This window comes from Aplidium turbinatum, chromosome 10 (assembly GCF_918807975.1).
Source record: "Aplidium turbinatum chromosome 10, kaAplTurb1.1, whole genome shotgun sequence".
Taxonomy (NCBI): Eukaryota; Metazoa; Chordata; class Ascidiacea; order Aplousobranchia; family Polyclinidae; genus Aplidium; species Aplidium turbinatum.
The window spans coordinates 16083587-16104279 of NC_137481.1; the positions used below are offsets into that span (position 1 = coordinate 16083587).

The 20693-nt window shown below is 37.1% G+C and overlaps 1 protein-coding gene across 1 annotated transcript; it reads left to right on the forward strand.

Annotated features, from left to right (window-relative positions):
- The first annotated feature begins 7844 nt into the window (after positions 1 to 7844).
- LOC145778485 (histone deacetylase 3-like) lies at positions 7845 to 9152 on the forward strand. The gene has a single exon (XM_082589971.1). The coding sequence runs from the start codon at positions 7845 to 7847 to the stop codon at positions 9150 to 9152; it is 1308 nt and encodes a 435-aa protein (XP_082446097.1).
- The last annotated feature ends 11541 nt before the right edge of the window (positions 9153 to 20693 follow it).

A 20693-nucleotide genomic window follows, 5' to 3' on the forward strand; every position in this document is an offset into this window, starting at 1 on the left:
GGCCACCAGATGGAGCTAGTAGTATTTTGGGACTTGGTATTAATTTAGTTGGTTCGATCTATGCTTGTGCTTTTTAACGATAGCAAATCTGTTGAAATTGAGCAAAAAATGAATAAATGGGAGACAATTAATTATCGTGAACATGCAGGGCGTGAACTGGAAGAGGATCGATTCGCTATTGAAATGCATTGGGCAAAAGCTTCGTTGGGGGGCTGTCTTCGAACAACGATTGCGCGCATATTGAATAAGATATAACAATGAAAGTTACCACTTCAATAAACAGTAACATGTTCTTTTAATTGGATTTGATTTAGATTGTTTATCATTTAAAATGAAGTTTTGGTGATGGTTTGAATTTGGTCAAGTTTAGGTGGCCACCAGATGGAGCTAGTAGTATTTTGGGACTTGGTATTAATTTAGTTGGTTAGATCTATGCTTGTGCTTTTCAACGATAGCAAATCTGTTTAAATTGAGCAAGAAATGAATAAATGGGAGACAATTAATTATCGTGAACATGCAGGGCGTGAACTGGAAGACGATCGATTCGCCATTGAAATGCATTGGGCAAAAGCTTCGTTGGGGGGCTGTCTTCGAACAACGATTGCGCGCATATTGAATAAGATATAACAATGAAAGTTAGCACTTCAATAAACAGTAACATGTTCTTTTAATTGGCTGTCGTTTAATGTTCTTATCGTTCCAAATAAACTTTTGATAATGGTTTGAATTTGGTCAAGTTTAGGTGGCCACCAGATGGAGCTAGTAGTATTTTGGGACTTGGTATTAATTTAGTTGGTTAAATCTATGCTTGTGCTTTTTAACGATAGCAAATCTGTTAAAATTGAGCTAGAAATGAATAAATGGGAGACAATTAATTATCGTGATCACGCAGGGCGTGAACTGGAAGACGATCGATTCGCCATTGAAATGCATTGGGCAAAAGCTTCGTTAGGGGGCTGTCTTCGAACAACGATTGCGCGCATATTGAATAAGATATAACAATGAAAGTTAGCACTTCAATAAACAGTAACATGTTCTTTTAATTGGATTTGATTTAGATTGTTTATCATTTAAAATGAAGTTTTGGTGATGGTTTGAATTTGGTCAAGTTTAGGTGGCCACCAGATGGAGCTAGTAGTATTTTGGGACTTGGTATTAATTTAGTTGGTTAGATCTATGCTTGTGCTTTTCAACGATAGCAAATCTGTTGAAATTGAGCAAGAAATGAATAAATGGGAGACAATTAATTATCGTGAACATGCAGGGCGTGAACTGGAAGACGATCGATTCGCCATTGAAATGCATTGGGCAAAAGCTTCGTTGGGGGGCTGTCTTCGAACAACGATTGCGCGCATATTGAATAAGATATAACAATGAAAGTTAGCACTTCAATAAACAGTAACATGTTCTTTTAATTGGATTTGATTTAGATTGTTTATCATTTAAAATGAAGTTTTGGTGATGGTTTGAATTTGGTCAAGTTTAGGTGGCCACCAGATGGAGCTAGTAGTATTTTGGGACTTGGTATTAATTTAGTTGGTTAGATCTATGCTTGTGCTTTTCAACGATAGCAAATCTGTTGAAATTGAGCAAGAAATGAATAAATGGGAGACAATTAATTATCGTGAACATGCAGGGCGTGAACTGGAAGACGATCGATTCGCCATTGAAATGCATTGGGCAAAAGCTTCGTTGGGGGGCTGTCTTCGAACAACGATTGCGCGCATATTGAATAAGATATAACAATGAAAGTTAGCACTTCAATAAACAGTAACATGTTCTTTTAATTGGCTGTCGTTTAATGTTCTGATCATTCCAAATAAACTTTTGATAATGGTTTGAATTTGGTCAAGTTTAGGTGGCCACGATTGCGCGCATATTGAATAAGATATAACAATGAAAGTTAGCACTTCAACAAACAGTAACATGTTCTTTTAATTAGATTTGATTTAGATTTTTTATCATTTAAAATGAAGTTTTGGTGATGGTTTGAATTTGGTCAAGTTTAGGTGGCCACCAGATGAAGCTAGTAGTATTTTGGGACTTGGTACTAAGTTCTTTTAATTAGATTTGATTTAGATTGTTTATCATTTAAAATGAAGTTTTGGTGATGGTTTGAATTTGGTCAAGTTTAGGTGGCCACCAGATGAAGCTAGTAGTATTTTGGGACTTGGTACTAATTTAGTTGGTTAGATCTATGCTTGTGCTTTCCAACAATAGCAAATTTGTTGAAATTGAACAAGAAATGAATGAATGGGAGACAATTTCCTTCTGGTGTATTTCGTTCCATTTCCACCCCGCACTTCCTCCTTCATAATAGTCCATTCCAATGTGTGACGTCATCATTTTGTCTGGTTGACCAACAGGGCGTCTTGCGGAAGAGCACCAAATTTTTTAGAGAGAGCCCGAAACGAAGATGCCTAATACCAAACACGCCATTGTTATGTGAAATTAAGTTGAGCACGAAATATAAATGTGTAAGACTCTTCGCGGAAAATTTCACCAAAATTCACAGGCAGTTGGAGAATTTAGCGCAACACGAATCGAATGCAAAGGGACGGCAGACCGCACACCAGCTGCGGACTGCTTCTGGAACCGCTACTTTTGTAGTAACGCTATATATCATCGCCAAGTATTCATCAATTTTGGAGCCTGTCACCCAAGCCCTTCAGGCAGTCCAACAACATGTTAGGTGTCAAGAAGCACATTGACAAACTCGTATCAATGTTTTGTGATCACTGGCAAAATGCAGAAACATTTTGCAGAAAACATTTATACAGCGGCATTGAAGTCAGTCGAAGAAATTGGTGTCACCATATCTGTCCCATGTTAATGTGTCCATCAAGTATTCAGAGCAAATACTGGTGGCACCAGTGAGAAATACTATCGCCGCTCCATTTACGTTCCTTACATGGACTCTTTAATCCAGTCTCTGAAAAACCGTTTCTCAGAGACGACCATGCTGACATTCATGTTATACCGACTGCATCCAGCGCAGATGGACAAAATTAAACGTTTAGACTAGAAAGCCCTGGTCAAAACCACACACCAATTCTACAACTTTGACAATTTTCAGCAGGACGCCATGTTGTGGTATGACATAACCATAAAAGGAAAATTTCCTCAGTCCGAAGACCAGGACGAATTGGAATTTGTGGACTTGGGGAAAAATATGAAACTTTTTCCAGCTGTACGTCAAGCGATGATAACATTACTGACACTCCCCGCCACTACTTGTAATACGGTAGAAAGATCATTCAGCACAATGAAGCGGTCAAAACATGGTTCAGATCAACCATGTCTGACGACAGGCTATCCGGGCTGTATATGATGAGTGTCCACAGAAGCTGAATAAACTCGGGCAAAAATTTGTTCATCCAAAAAGTCATCAAAAAATTCGGCAAAGACTAACGTCGACTTCACTTTTTATTCAAGAACTGATTAACAAAACTGGTTGCTGATTGCTTTTTTCTGTATGATTCAATGTTACGAACAACTTCATTAAATTCACAAAATACGAGGTGATTTTATCTGAAACTGAATTATCCTTCTTCAGATTTATGTGAGATAAAGCCAGTGCCCGCACTAGTAATGTGGTTCTGCAGGGTTCGATCTTGGCGGTAGTCCGCTAGCCAATGGCTAGTGAAAATTTGCTCGGACTAGTAGAAATGTTGCAGTACTAGTCCGATTGGCTAGTGAAAATATTCACCGGTGAAAAGTTTTGGTTTACGAAATGGCGATTGGCGACGTCACTCTGAAATACTGCAAAAATTTGCTTGCCAGAGGCGAAATTGTACGAAGAAGGCTGCAAAGTCGGTCAACTGAGCACGTGACTATTTTTTTCTTGCATTTTTGCTAGACACGACACGTGGTAGTAGTAAGCATGCCAACACGGAGAAGCCAGCATCCCAGCAAGCTTCTGATTTTGACATGTCCTTTGATTCTGACAGCGTAGAAGAGCTTGTCACTGTGTAATATTGATACGTCCCCAAGCTTGAACATTTTTACAAACAATAATTTATTTGACTTTTATTTTACTTTTTCCCTCTTCTTTGGATTGCTACCTTGTCGTAGTTGAAGAGCTTGTGTGCCTCCGTGACCTAGAAGGTGTTTTTGTGCGTTATGATGTCGCTCTCTTGTGCGTACTGAAATCTAAAAGCCTTTAGTTAGTTTCAGTCTAAGCCAAAACACTTATCTTAATACGTCATCAGACAAGTGAAAAGTCAGTAAACTGGTCGGACTAGTGAAAAATCGTGAGGGCTAGTGAAAACGGGAAGCAACTAGTCCAGTGGGCTAGTGAAAAAAAAGTTAAGATTGACCCCTGTTCTAAAAGAACAGGAGCTCAAGTTGTCGAATTTCGCGATTACGGGTAGCTTGTAGGTATCTTCGTAAATTAATAGAGGAAGTGGGACACTCCCGAAGAAGGGTGATGATCACAATCGGAGAGCCTGACCAGCCAGTCATCACTTGTATCACTTTCACCCCTCCGCTCCCCCTTTCAGAAAATTGCCTATTTTTACATGTTCTCGCTTTTCCATTTTTCATCCAACAATTTTCCAGGGGGGGTCAGCTGACCCCATTTGCCCCTATGTGCGGACGGCCTTGGACCGTGATAAAAGCACTTTTCGACTTTGTTCACATTTATTTTTAAGCCGCTTGACAGTCAGGATACTGTTTTTTCATTTTTTTGTTGTAAAAAACACGCATTTCTAAAAACAAAGAACAAGTTGCATAGTTAGCATAAAAAGAAAAAAATTACACTACTATGATCTCATTATTGATAAATAAATAACCTGTTAAATTTTTTCAAATTATTTTTGAATTTGCCGAAAAAAAAACAATTCTGCTGCTCATGGGTGTAATAGGCTGCTATTAAACAATGATACCAGGAAAAATGAGCAAAGTATCTCCAGAGGACAGATGTGACTCCTGGCTTTGAAGAATTAAGCATTAATATTGTGTTCAAAGCAAGCGTCCATTGGTGCACTAGGTTTATGGAGTGGCACAATTTACCTAAAAAAAAACATTTTTTTCAACACTTTTCTGCTGAACTTGACGAAAAGGTTGTGTCATCAAACAGTGTAATTAAAGTGATTGCTGGCTGGCATGCCTCAGCAACGTAGACTAAATGCCTATAAATTTTGACATGTCTGTAAACTGATTGGTACAAGAGATAACACTATTTTAGTGAAAACCACCAGTCATAAACAAGCTCGGTTTACTGTCGTTTTGACTTGGTCGATTGCACACAGTTGAAACCAATGGTGATTTACGAACGAACGACCTTACCTAAGCTAAACCTCCCATCTAGGCTGGTGCTGCATGTACAGTACACGAGAACGGTTGGATAGACAAAAAGAAAATCAAGATTTTCTCAAAGTGTGGAGTACCCACCAGGTGGTTTACAAAAAGAAAAAAAGTTTATTAGTGTAGGGTAGGACATGTTTAGGTGCCATCTCATGACGTTTGTTACAGATGCACTCCCTCAAAGCAACACTGACAGTTGACACTGCTCTCACACCTGGTGGGTTGACAAACTTATTTCAACCACTAGATGTGTGCTTAAATAAACCTTTCAAAAACAACATTCGATAATGCTGGAGTATGTAGAATTGTAGATATTCAAAACAGAACAGAGTTTTATGAAGGGTGGCAGTATTCAATATTCATGCACCATCATTACTAACTGCATGTGAGTGAGTGTTAGAAGCATGGAAAAGCGTCCAGCTAAATACTTTGGAAAATTCATGTAAGAAATGTGGCATTTCTAATGCCCTTGATGTCAGCGAAGATGTGTTTTTTTTCTAAGATGATAGCGAAAGTGAGTCAGATGTTCCCTGGGGGTTTTTTTCGGTCATTTATCGGTCATTGACTGATTTTTTTGCAAAATGTCCAAAAAAAATATAGTTAATTTGGTCAAAATGTCGGAAAAAATGTATAATCAACTCGGTCAAAATGTTTGAAGAAACGTTTGTCTGTTCTAACTTTTCTCAGATAAAACATGACAACGTTTCTCTGCGTAACTTAATGTTGTAGCTAGTCAGAAAGTGCAAATTTTGGTTTGTATCAGCTACTTGAAAGGAAATATTTTCATCAGAAAAAATGATCGAAATAAATAAAAAATGACCGAATTTTTTCAAGTTATTTCGGACAAATGACCGAAAAGTCTCAGCAAAAAAAAAACCAGGATGTTCCATATAACAATCACATTTGAAGAAGAATGGAACAAACTTTTTTATGACTATGATGACAGTGAAGAGTTTGATGGATTTTAAAACTGATATCCTCCTCTTGGCACAGATTTTCAAAAATTCTTTGTTGCCTTATGGTACCTGAAAAGCTCATGCAACAGTTTATCCTTATTGTGTTGTAAAAGCAAACAGTAGTATTGCAATTGTTTTTCTGGCTTTATTTTGTATTGTGATTTTCATGTTTTATGTAATGCTTTTATTATTAAACTTTTTATTAAGAGCCTCATGTTCAATACAGCTCAAAGCATTAGGACAAATTGCATGGCAATAGCTTACGTATGGCAAGCAGTAAGAAGTCGTGCAAAGCAATTCAATTGGATACAAAATCTTGTCCTGTGTATATGAAGAGCTTGTTTCCAAAACCGCTTAGGCGCCACTTTTACCAAAATTGAGTTTAGAGTGTCATTAGGTAGAGTATTACCATAGGTACCTACTATCAATTCCTTTTTTTCCAAAACCTTCTCTTTCTGCTTCAAATTCGACACTAAAAATTGCGTTTTCTTCTAAAACCGCTTACGCGCCATCACACTTTGTTTCCAAAACCACTTGTATCCACAATTAACCAATCATATTAAGCCATTGTATCACGTGACATATCGCTGATTGTTAAACCGTTTTCGTCATCGTTTCGTGATAAGCAGCAGTGTTACCATTTGGCAAATTTCACTACCAAATTCGAGATTTGGCAGAATTTTACGTTGTTTGGCAGTAAAATTTTAAGTTGGCTGAATTTTGGCAAACATTTTTGGTGAGTTGACAGTCAGTCTCTGGTCAGTTTGGCAAAATTTGAAATGTGTTTGGTAGTTTGAAGCATCTACTATCTGGCAACACTGATAAGCACTGTTATAGGCTTGCAGCCTATTGTTGCAGCTACCAACGGTGCTTAGACTGCTTAGTAGCCTATTTGAGCTTTATAACTGTGTTTTTTTGCTTTGTTTAAAGTAGATTTGGATTGTGGTGATGAATTAGTGGTGGTCAGCTTGGAAAAATGGTTTCAAAAATTGGTTTCTGTCATTCTGGCAATTTTTATTCTCCAGTTTATTTCCAAAACCGCTTATATCCACATTTCTAATTTTATAAAAAGGCGATTCTAAGCCTTCTAATATTCCTTAGATCTGGACAAACGTCATGGCTCAATTCAGTAGGTAGTTATACATCGTTAGAAATCAAAAGCGCATTACATCTACCAAGCGAAACTCTCATAAACGTTTTTCGTGGTTTTCTCGAAATCACCGAAAGTGGATGTAAGCGGTTTTGGAAACAAGCTCTTCATATGTTGACCCAGCTGCTTTTTAAGGTGTTTGTGTTTTGAAAATGCATTAATATGCCTTAGTTCATCTGCAGATTGCTGTATGCGATTACACTGGGCAGTGTGGGCACAGCTGCACTGGATATTGTGCCTCAAAACACAATTTTGTTGCAGGGAGGCCAAGACCTTCTAGTAAGGAAAATAACCTAAGTCGTAATTGACTTCGGGACTTCATTAGCAATTATACTTACTCTAACATGTTATTTTGATTTATGTGTTAAAGGTTAAAATCTACATTAAAGGTTTAAATTTCCTTATCTGTATTATACCAACTAAGGTTGAATATGACTGATGCTGACAATAAGGGTAAGGTTGCTTACTTTTATGATATGGATGTTTCCCGGTTTCATTATGGTCCTGGACACCCCATGAAGCCCCATCGTCTTGCTCTTACACATACACTTGTACTTCATTATGGACTTCACAATAAAATGCAGATGTACAAACCTTATCGTGCTACACAACATGACATGAGCAGATTTCATTCGGAAGAGTACATAAATTTTCTCCAGCGAGTCACTCCCATGAATCTAGCTGGATTCACTAAAAACCTTCAGATGTTTAACGTTGGTGATGACTGCCCTGTGTTTCCTGGTCTGTATGACTTTTGTTCCATGTACACAGGAGCATCTCTTCAAGCAGCTACTATGCTAAACAACAAAAAATGTGACATTGCTGTGAATTGGTCTGGTGGTCTTCATCATGCAAAAAAATATGAAGCTTCTGGGTTTTGTTATGTGAATGATATTGTCATTGGCATATTGGAACTTTTGAAATATCATCCAAGAGTACTTTATCTTGATATAGACGTTCACCATGGTGATGGTGTTCAAGAAGCGTTTTATTTAACCGATCGAGTGATGACTGTTTCGTTTCACAAATACGGAAACTACTTTTTTCCTGGAACCGGAGACATGTATGAACTTGGTGCTGAAAGTGGACGGTATTATTCCATTAATGTACCACTAAAAGATGGCATTAATGATCAAGCATATTTACAGCTCTTTCGCCCAATCATGGAAGCAGTGATGCAGTCATTTCAGCCAACTTGTGTTGTGATGCAATGTGGTGCTGATTCACTCGGTTGTGATAGACTTGGTTGTTTTAACCTTACAATTGATGGGCATGGTGAATGTGTGAAATACATGAAGCAATTTGGGGTCCCTCTGATGTTTCTTGGAGGAGGAGGATACACTGTGAGAAACGTTGCTCGTTGTTGGACTCATGAGACCTCCATCATTGTTGGAGAAGAAATAAATGACGAGCTTCCATATAATGAATACTTTGAGTATTTTGGCCCAGACTATAATCTCAGACCAGACACAAGTCGTGGCATTGAAAATCAAAATACAAAACAGTATTTAGACCAACTAAAACAAATGACTTTGGAAAATTTAAAAATGATTGCTCATGCGCCTAGTGTTCAAATGCATGAAGTTCCTCCAGATCTCCTTTCTTTTGATAACTATGAAGACATTCATGACAGTGATGTTAGAAGTACGTCTGATGATATTGACGAACGAGTTGAGCCCGACAATGAATTCTATGATGGTGATAAAGATAATGACAAAGAAAGTGACGTGAGTATTTGAATCATAAACTGTAAGTCAGCTCAAAACTAGTTTATTTGGTCTGAGCGTAAGATCTTGGCAAGAAAAAAGCAATAAGTAGGATTGTACACAGAGGTGTAAAGAATTGACTACCCGCTTATTTTCTGTTTGTAAGTACAACTTATCAGCTTATCTTATTGTATATTATGTGCATGACTACATGGAGATCTATGTACGTACACAGGTTTTACCAACATGTAAATTGGATTCCAATGTAATCTCAATTTTGAAGTTGCTAAATATATTTTATATCTCTTTGAAATGATAGTTTTAAGAATCCAAATCGCTAAAGTGTAATCACTGAATTTGAAATTACTGCAAAATTCGCAATTATACGTCAAGTAAAGGACAAAGCTGGCTCTATTACCAGTGTTGCCAGATGCTTGTAGGATTTTCAGCACAAGTGCCTAAATCTAGGTATGTATGGCCCGGGTCTGGTACTATTCGGCTAGTCCGATTCGGCTAGTCCGATTCGGCTAGTAGGCTACCCTATTCGGCTACAGTCTTTTTCGACGGATGACCTGCGAACATATGCAAGCATTTAAATGGTCAACTTCAATGACAACTAAGACAAAGACATGCAACGCCAAAACCCAGGTTTATTCTAAACTGCCACTTAGGTTTTAACTTCATCTTTTATGTCAAACGCTATTTGGCAACTGTCTTTTCTTCGTTGACACGTTTTCGCTGAGACTTTGTCTCATTAACCTCTATTGTTAATCATGAAAAATGTTGTTTTGATGTAAAACACTTATTTTGAACAAACCCAGACAACAAAATTCGCCATTTTTACATTGTAAAATTACGGATTTTGCCATCTGGGAAGGCACTCAAAGGTAAACAGCTGGATAAAATGCAAGAACGCAAAAGAAATGATATTGTGGAATAAAATACAAAATTCTCTAAATAAACAGAAGAATCGGACATACATCTCTCTGTTATCATTTTTAATGTAAAAATTCCTTTTGTGGTCCCTTTGTCTGAAACAAATCCAAACTGTGCTGTTGAAATTTCCGATTTTAGTTTTGGTCTCAATCACATCATCATGATTCGGAGTAAGATCTTTGTAAGATGATTCACAAGGCTAATTGTTCTGTGGAGTGAGCATTCTGTTGCTCCGGTTTTCTTTGGTAAAGTTATGAATATGGAACATATCACTATTCACTAGGGATGTTTCCGGTGTCATAAATATGATTTAAGATCTCAGTGGTTAGGTCTAAACCCCACTCATCTAAAGCTTCGATAATTTCAACTATAAAAGAAACGATTTTGTGGAATAAAATACAAAATTCTCTAAGCGACGCAGGATATATACATGTAAAGTTTATCTAAGCAAACATTAATAGTTCAAAAATAAATTTAATTTGCTTTTTAGTTTTAAGATCTCAGTGGTTAGGTCTAAATCCCACTCATCTAAAGCTTCGATAATTTCAACTATAAAAGAAACGATATTGTGGAATAAAATACAACATTCTCTAAATAAACCGAAGGCGTCGTTGGATTTGGAATTTTGTAATATTAATAGTTGAGGATTCTAATATATTTTAAGTTTGCATACAGACTGTGACGTAGGATACATGTCGATTTTAACATTTCAATTTAATAGTTCAAACATTTTGCGCTAAATTTCATTTCAATTTATTTTTCTTTGTCGGAATGCAAAAGAAACAATGTTGTGGAATAAAATACAAATACAATTCAAAACTTTAGCCGAATTGGACTAGCTGAAACGAGCCATTCCGGTATGGCCCATAGGACAAAAGTAGCTTAGATCCCACAAATTATACACAAAGTCTACCTTTATTAACTACTCTTCTACTCAAACTACTGTAGCCTATCAACTTCAGGCCTCGAAATTCACGGCGGACATGTCCGCCGTCACAGCATGTGATGTCCGCGGGAAGTACCCTTTAGATCGGTCATATGTGTCCGCCGAGAAATATCGCAGAAACTGGCGATACAAATCGTCATTGCATAGCACGAACAACTGTTGCAAGAATATAATTTGCGCTGGGATTGCGAAATTATCGCATTCCAAGCGCGCATCTAGAAAAAGTTATTACTGTATCTCTTACCTTCCATTCAAGCAGAAAAACTTTCGAATTTTACGTTGCTTCAACGATTGATGACATTGAATCAGCGTAACAGAGGTGAATTCTTAGCTAAGAGTTGATGGGAGTACCGGTACTTCTACACTAATCACGCGCAACTTAGTTCAAGTCTTAGGTATGTCACAATGTCTGGCTTTGATCTCCGAGTAATATTGATAATGCAAGGTTGGTTACAAAGTTAGATTATAAGAGTATAGGCTACTACAGCAAGATGCCGCAAAATTTAAGTTTTGGTATTACAGTAAGAAAGAAGAGGCCCAGGGAAATTTCTGAAAGTGAGAATGAGGGCGATGAACCTACTACTGTACTAGGAATTTTAGTGGTGATAGACGCATATATGAAAGGAACAACGAATGTAAGGATTAGCTCTGTCAAAGATCACAACACATCGTTTACCCCAAGCCATCAATTTCCGGTCATCAAGGCCATCGACAATATGAGTGACAAAAAAAAAATCAAAATTAAGAGGTTGTTTGAAATCGCATATTTTATCGCTAAAGAAGAGCTCGCATTTACGCTTTTTCCTCAACTAGCCGGTCTGGAGAAAAGACACGGAATAGATCTCGGTATCACGTATCTTAACGACAAGCAGTGATCTCGTGAAGATTGGCGCACGTCTTTGAAGATCGATGTTATTGAAGCTCTAATCATGCGAATATGTTTGAATGGCCTTGACTGCGCTGATTATAACTCCGAGCCTGCCGTGGTCTCGTGGAATACTGATACTATTTTGGAGAGGCGACCGCATCACGGAGAGGGAAAAAAATAATTTTTTGTCACTTTCGCTCACATGACACGCAAAAATAAACCTAAAGAAAAAAGCCTAGTGAAACTTTGCACATTAGAAAATAGTAGCGTTACGCGTTAGTGTAGAAGTTTTCCGACTCGTGCCCAGAGTATTGTGACGCAAGAAGCCACACGACCTCGTTCGGTGGAAGTTAATCAGTTGTGCGGCGGATTATTTTTTCATTATTTATTTGCATCAGACACAAAAAGTCCATAGAATTTAAATTTTTAACAATCATCATATTATCATCATATTTAGTAGCTACACGGCGTTGGTCTGATGAAAGCCTTTCAGAGTGACTTTGCTGAAATTTTAAAAAGCCTAAACCGTAGCTATGGTTCTCAAATGGCAAAGACTTATCAAGATAAAGGGATTAAGTATGACGATCGACGTTAAAACTGGTGTGTCCGCCGTAAGACTTAATTTGTCCGCCGAGATAGCTGCTCAGACCGGACACGTTTGTCCGCCGTCAACAAAAACGAATTTCGAGGCCTGAACTTATACTAGTGATTTTGGCTGCTAACAGACCAGCATCCTAACAAACTTAAAACTACAGGTTGGCATGGCCTGTGTCCAAATGTCACCATGATTCTGTACAATAGAAGTTTTGTTATACTGTATTGACTTTTTTGTTTGCAGCAGTTTTGTATATTTGAAGGATTAATAAAGCTACTGCTTTTGTAGGCTAACTTTCTCTTATTGTTGTTTTTTTGTTTGGTATATGTTTTGCAGTTTGTTTTTCTATCAAATGACTTTATGGTCATACCACATGTCGCAATCTATTTTTTCATGTGTTTTGGTTTTGTTACATTATACTTGGCAGCACAAGCAGTGCTGGTGTATACATTTCATTAGGCTAGTTACTAGCATTTCAATCGTGATTCTTTTAAAAAATGTAAAAAATTGGAAGTTTTAACCTGACTAAAGACAATCTTGATTTTTCAATTAAGAACAAAAGCACCAAAAAAAAACTAATTCAAGTTCTGCATACTTCTAGAAAATTAATGGGCACCCACAACACCATTTTCAAAGCACATTCAGACTTTTTCATTACTTTTTTCTGGCAATTCTGTTTAGCAATGTTATCTGATTTTATTGCAAATAACAGGAAATAAACCACCTCAAGAAAGTTGTTTTAGCAAGTGTAAAAAAGCCCAATTATTTCGAAGTTTTAATTAACAAGGTCTGCAAGTGGTTTGTTTAGTTTGCTATTGTATATGATAGGCTATATGTTTAATGTGCGCATCATTTAAATTGACTCAATGTTCCCCAATTGCTTGTTTTTACTGAATGTAATTGTTTATTAACTTTATTACCCCATATCGTTTAGTCAGATTTTTTTTTAATGATTTTGTACAATCAAATAAAATATTAATACAGTTAACCCCACCTATTTGGACCACTCCCAAATTAGAATCCATTTTTTGTGCAATTTTCCCTACTTAACTAGGCCCCTCCAAAAGGCCTTTATAATCAACATTTTGTTTTTGTGTTTGTGCCTTGCAAGATGGCACCTCAATAGTTTTAAAAGAAATTGTAGAGTTGATTGAGTGGGGTTGATTGTACATTATTTCAAAAGTTTACGACAATATTTGGATATCTTCAGTTTCGTAAAATTGTAAGTCCCAGAGACATAAATATTACAAGTGCTTACATGCTTTTTTCTTGTTGCTGAATTGCAAGAAACCAAACAAAGGGACTTCATATTGTCTTTTATCACATAGGCTATTGGTAGATATTGGCCTTTCTAACCAGGGTGACGTCTGAAACCCTTCGTTTCGTTTCCTTTAAAAGCTTTCTTGGTCAATTAGTAAAACGCCAGTCGTATGCTAATTAATAATAATGTAACAACACTTTAGCTAATAATAATTTGCACTTTATTTCAAACATGTTTAGATAACATTCTCTCTTGCTTAAGACTCTTTGAACAAATCTGACACATGTGTATGGTATGACGAAATTTAAGATATCTCACTTCACTTATAAAATATAGACTTTAGATTTGAATTAATTCAGCAGTTAACTTTCAATTACTTTTTCATTAGTTTATTCAATTACAATACATTTAAGGTTTTGGGGTCCCACGCTCACCACGAAAATATGAAAAAGTGTACACTAAACGCAATTGAACAAATAAAAACATTAACAGTTCAGAATAGCCTTCTCCTTTAAAATACAGTAGGCCAAGCCTACTGTTTTCAAAGCTGATCGAGATCGGATGTCATTGCATTCATGTATGCTCGGATCTTATTATCAATTTCTTTTATTTGATCATGCATCATTTCATCATCACTGTTCTTGACCTTTTTGCTACTCAGGCATCTTGTAATGTTGCCTATGAGTCTCTCATTTACCATCTGATTATTCTTAAATGAAATCCAATCTTTAAGCTAGCCCAATGATATGCAAGGAGAACATTGGCTTGTGACATCAAAAAAGCAGCCTGTGGACGATTACTCCAGAGCAAGTATCTGATGTTTACTGTGCACAGTGGTTGAGATTTTTGATACATCTGCAGCTTTCACAGGAGGATTGCTAGAATGGCATGACAATGCAATAATTTTTTGGAGATAACCAAGTCATTGCATGTTTCAAAAAACAAAATTCTGTATGTTTTACTATGGCAGGTTGTGATAATTTCATCAAATCACGATTTAGCACCACCAAAGCTGGCCCTTCTATAGCAGTTGGCTTGACATAAATTGAAATGACCAATGAAGCTCTTTTCACAACTCCTCGTGTCTGGATATGGCTTCTATTATAGCGCACTTGTGCTGCACCTAATGGGCTTTGTAGCGGAGTCTGTAAATAACTTCGGCAAGTGTAACCACCATCTCCTAGCGGTATTCCATTAACATTGCCTTGTTGAAATTGGTAACAAATCTGGCTATTATCAAAGATCCGTGCATCATGGATTGTTCCTGGCCATGATGCGACAATATTTGTGCTGCGTAATTCTGCATGAACAATGCACTGAGTGTTTATTGAGAAATAGCCTTTCCTGTTCCGGAAAATTTCAGCGTTTTCACCACCAGGTGAAACTATAGGTATATGCGTGCGTCATGCAATCAATTGCACCTATTACACAAGGAAAATTGGCAATACCATAAAACTTCTCTTTGATATGTAGAATTTCTGCTGGCGAGGATGGAAACTTTATGTATATATGTGTTTTTCCTTGCAGCAATATATGCTGAAACTTTTTTACTGTATGGCATACAGTCGTTTGGTGACATTGAATCAAGTCACCATCACTCCGTTGAAAATGTCCAGTTGCATAGAATCTTAAGGTAACAAGCAAATGTAGCATTGGTGAGAAGGATTGACTTCGCTCTGTGAAACTATCGTATAGTTGCTGGCACAGTTCCACTACAACAGCTTTGCTAAATCTGTAGCGTGCATGAAACTGGTCATCATCGTAATAATCAAATGGATTTTGTGCATCCCTAATCATCCAGCGTGATAAGTTAACCCTTGGTTCTTCATCTTCAATAAATCTTTCAAGCAAGTCTAATGTCTCCATAAAGTATGTTATTGCTGAAAAGTAAATCGTTTTCTGGTAAAAAAATAAACAAACGTTTGTTATCCCCCTCTTGCTAGCAAACAAAATGTTGGATGCATGATTAACCAATGCTTATCACTTCGGCAACTTTTTGTTTTTGTTGTAAAAACTACTTCCGAAGTATACCTGCAGAGGCTGTAGTACAGCATGCAGGTGAGCTATTTTATGGCTATACATTCAGGAAGATGAGGCTCTGCCTTTCTACAACCATTTTTTATCAACGAAGTTCTATACACATAAAAGAAAAAACTCTACTTGTACAAGTTGCTGTTTGTTCATACTTGCTGGTTGATTTTTTGGCTCTCATAAGGCATAATCCCTCTCTTGCCATTTTGTAGACTTCAATAATACTTCTAATTTTTGTTTTTATTAATACCCCTCCCTATTTAGCCCCTTGACAAACCTCCAGATATTTATAGTTCACTGCCATTTTTCAGTTACAAATTTGTTAAAAAACAACTGCTTCTTGTAGCCTACAAATTGTTGTCTACTACATGCTTGCTAGTTACTGTCAACATGCTTGTCTTGTAACAGGCTACTAACTTGCTACCACCAACTGGAAACTGCATTTCAAATTCAATTGTGATGTAACAAAATGTATTATGATGTCACTAATAAAGCATCTCTAATTACACGAACAACTTTCTAAACTGACAATTACTTTATTTGTCGGGTAGGTTTCAAAAATCACCATGGCAAGTCGAGTGACGTCACACTTTGCGTCAAAAACGTGGCTTAAAAGTTTTATTATGAAGCGCAGCTCAATAGGTGGCTTGGCCAAGCAACCTTGCAAATTAGTTTCCTGCAGTGCGCTCAAGTTTTAAACAAAGCTTGACTGAAACTCCGCTTGCCTGAGAAGAGCTTGTCGTTAAGGTAGGTTTATTTTGAGCGACCTTTTTGCATTCGACCCTTAGTCAACACGAAAGGATTGAAGTTTAAAATTCTCAAATATCTACTGACTTTTGTCGGCCACCTGGCATGATGAATTGTCTCTTGTTTTTAGAACAGAGACTTTAGCAAGATCTGTGGAACATCCATGAAAGTGAAGCACACTAGTGCCAAAAAGCAAGCTTGGTCAATTTGGTCATCTCTCATGGACTTGTGATTGTTAAAAGAAAACTCAGACAGTAAACCCTCCAAACAATCTCCAATCACTTTTTGTTTTCAATGCACCGGGTTTAATGTTAGGCTGTTGGAGATTGGACTCAGGTCATCTTTTTTATCTTTGAAATGAGATTAAAAACAGAATTTTCCACAAGTTTTTCAGGTGCTTTTGTGTTTCCATCATAATATGCTGTAATTTTATCATCCAGATCCCGATAAAACTGATTGAGATGATACAGGCATTCGAGGACAAGTACATCACGACCATACTTTTCATTGATATACTGGGTCATTCTTGCACATATACGTTTTACCCGCCCAGTGTTGACAGCTGTTGTAATGTTGTATCAATCATTATGCTGATGACATTTTTCAATAAATCTGAATGTATGGGCTGCTTCAGTGCATTGAAGCAGTTCTCCCCCACTCTCCAGTAATACTAGTGTCTTTTCGAAATGTTTGCAGCGCTACAAAAAATTAGTTTCACAAAAATGAGAAAAGACAGCAAGCCTTTCTCTTTGAAAAATCTTTTTCCCATCCTAGCATAATTGATGAAACACTGCATTGTGCAATTTTGCCTCTTTACCTTCAAACAGAGTCTTAGTAAGTTTAATGGATCTCTTATAGAATGTTGTATGGTATCGTTTGGCATCTGGAGCTTTCAGCTGCTCTTCACAATCCTATAACCTCTGAGATAGTTTATACAATGAGAGCTTTTAGTGCTCAAAACACAAGCCTTGTTGGAAATAATATCTGGCCTTAACGATGATCTTTGATATTCCTCCTCAGAGGTGCTATCTGTCGTATCCAACATTTCACTGCTGTCAGTGCTGTAGTCTACTGTAAAAATACTCGAGTCATAATTCCAGACTGGATCAGGTCTACTTTCATAAGGAGTCAAAGGCACTCCCTCTGAAGCTTTATCACGTGGATGCTTTTTTGCACACATTACATTATGCTTTGTAGTGGCTGCATCTACACTCCCAATCACCATCCTCCGTTGTCTTCGCTAATCGAAAATAAATGATAACTCGCTTTCAGGTACACACTTGTTGAATAGATGAAGGCAGATAATCTTTCCATGCTGCTCTGGAGCACTGAGATCAAAAGCACACTTACATGAGGTGATGTTAAACAAACCGGTTACATCGTGCTTGAATTCTCCCAGTCTTTTCAGATATGCTGGTGACTGCAGTCTAGCTTTGTGTTGCGATTGTATAGTCTTCAGCTTATTTAGTTACTCTGTGATCATCTGGACCACTCTTTCGTTGTGTGTGGCAGTGAAGCTTTCACCCACAGATTTATGATGGCTGGAACAAGCTTTGCATTGGTTTCATTCCATGAAGGAATAGAATGCTTATTAGCTGTTCTTTAGACTTTGGCGAGTATCGTAAAATGCCCTGATGACATCACTATTAGTTGGCAGCACATTTTGTGACAATTCTGAAGGCAATCCAACAGTATCATGAATTTTATTGCTGTTTCGAGCACTTGCAGCCATTACAACTGTCAATATATATTATATGCCTCTTACTTTAAACAGTATATAACCTGTAAAAAGTGTAATACAGTATATACATTTGATGTTGTTCAGCAACTGTAATGAGTGCAAATAGAGCTAATATGCTAATAGCTAATAGCTAATAACCTGTAAAATGAAACTGCAGTTTTGGAAGCAAAAAACATTTCACAAAACATAGTTTTTGCTTAATCCAGCTCATTCTTCATCGAATGCGAATTAAATGATATATAATTATATATGCAACATGACATTGACATGTTTACCATGTAAAATGTAGATTTCACAAACGTTTACAAGTTTTACCATTCATGGCAAACTGAAAAATTTTCCGAGTGAGCGTGAGACCTCTAAAAGTACCCTTCAAATGGTTGTGGATTATAAAAAGAATGTCACTGAATTGAAGTTATTCTGAGTGTCGGATTCATTCATCCATATCTACCCTTCAAATAGTTATCTACTTTAAAAAGGATGTCACTGAATTGAAGTTATTCTGAGTGTCGAATTCATTCATCCGTATCTACCCTTCAAATGGTTATCTACTTTAAAAAGAATATATACAGTATCACTGAATTGAAATTATTCTGAGTGTCGGATGGTTTCATCCTTATCTACCCTTCAAATGGTTATCTACTTTAAAAACAATATATATCACTGAATTGAAGTTATTCTGAGTGTCGGAGGGTTTTATCCATATCTACCCTTCAAATGATTGTCTACTTAAAAAGAATATCACTGAATTGAAGTTATTCTGAGTGTCGGAGGGTTTCATCCGTATCTACCCTTGAAATGGTTATCTACTTTAAAAAGAATATCACTTATCACTGAATTGAAGTTATTCTGAGTGTCGGAGGGTTTCATCCGTATCTACCCTTCAAATGGTTATCTACTTTAAAAAGAATATATACAGTATCACTGAATTGAAATTATTCTGAGTGTCGGATGGTTTCATCCTTATCTACCCTTCAAATGGTTATCTACTTTAAAAACAATATATATCACTGAATTGAAGTTATTCTGAGTGTCGGAGGGTTTTATCCATATCTACCCTTCAAATGGTTGTCTACTTAAAAAGAATATCACTGAATTGAAGTTATTCTGAGTGTCGGAGGGTTTCATCCGTATCTATCCTTCAAATGGTTATCTACTTTAAAAAGAATATCACTGAATTGAAGTTATTCTGAGTGTCGGAGGGTTTCATCCGTATCTACCCTTGAAATGGTTATCTACTTTAAAAAGAATATCACTTATCACTGAATTGAAGTTATTCTGAGTGTCGGATTCATTCATCCGTATCTACTCTTCAAATAGTTATCTACTTTAAAAAGAATATCACTGAATTGAAGTTATTCTGAGTGTCGGAGGGTTTCATCCGTATCTACCCTTCAAATGGTTATCTACTTTAAAAAGAATATCACTTATCACTGAATTGAAGTTTTTCTGAGAGTCGGTTTCATTCATCCGTATCTACCCTTCAAATGGTTATCTACTTTAAAAAGAATATCACTGAATTGAAGTTATTCTGAGAGTCGGATTCATTCATCCATATCTACCCTTCAAATGGTTACTTTGAAAAGGATGTCACTGAATTGATGTTATTCTGAGTGTCGGAGTGTTTCATCCATATCTACCAGGGTTGTTGGTATTTTACCCGACCCAAAAAACCCGGGTGGGTTTTTTTGATAAAACCCACTTAAAAAAACCCAAAAAAAACCAGAGCATCATATTTGTCCAGTTTTTATTAGAAAATTAAAAAAATGAACAAAAACACTACAAGGCACTTAAAACAAACTTTACATTAGGACTTAAGGATGTGAATTTAGGGGTGTTCAATTTCGATTATTTGAATATTCGGAATTCGAAATTCAATTTATTTTCGATTTCCGAATTTCGATTTCGAATATCACAACTATTCACCACACTGCAAAATGTGATTTTATTAAAAGAAACGCTATGAAAATTTGCTAGAAAACACGAAAAAACGCCATGAAAATTTGCGAAAAAAGAACACAAAATAACGTCTACAGCTCCAGGCCCATGTTGGTGTTTAAGAACACAAGCTGATCGACATGGTCACCCGTCAGTCGGGATCTCAGCTTCGTGACGGTCAGGCCAGCTTTTGAAAACGTCGCTCCGCTGGAGCCGAGGTCGCTGGGGTCATAAACACCTTCTCGGCTAGCTTTTTCAGCAGCGGTAGCTCGCCTTCGTTTGCTTTCCACCAGAAAAGCGGATCAGCTTGCCTAAAAGCAAGCTTCTGCTTCATAAAATAGGAAATCTCGTTTGAGATTGAGCTGATTTCATTATCATCACTGTTGTTAGAGTCTTCCATCTGGACCTTGCCCATGGAGAAGAGTTCCGTCAGAGTGGTCTGGCGTCTTCGCTCATCGCCTGTGTTGGCTCAACGTCGGGGCTATCGGAATCGGAAGAACTGACACCTCCT

What these genes read in the sequence shown, in the direction of transcription:
- LOC145778485 (XM_082589971.1), top strand. Translation starts at nt 7,845, where the DNA reads ATGACTGATGCTGACAATAAGGGTAAGGTTGCTTACTTTTATGATATG.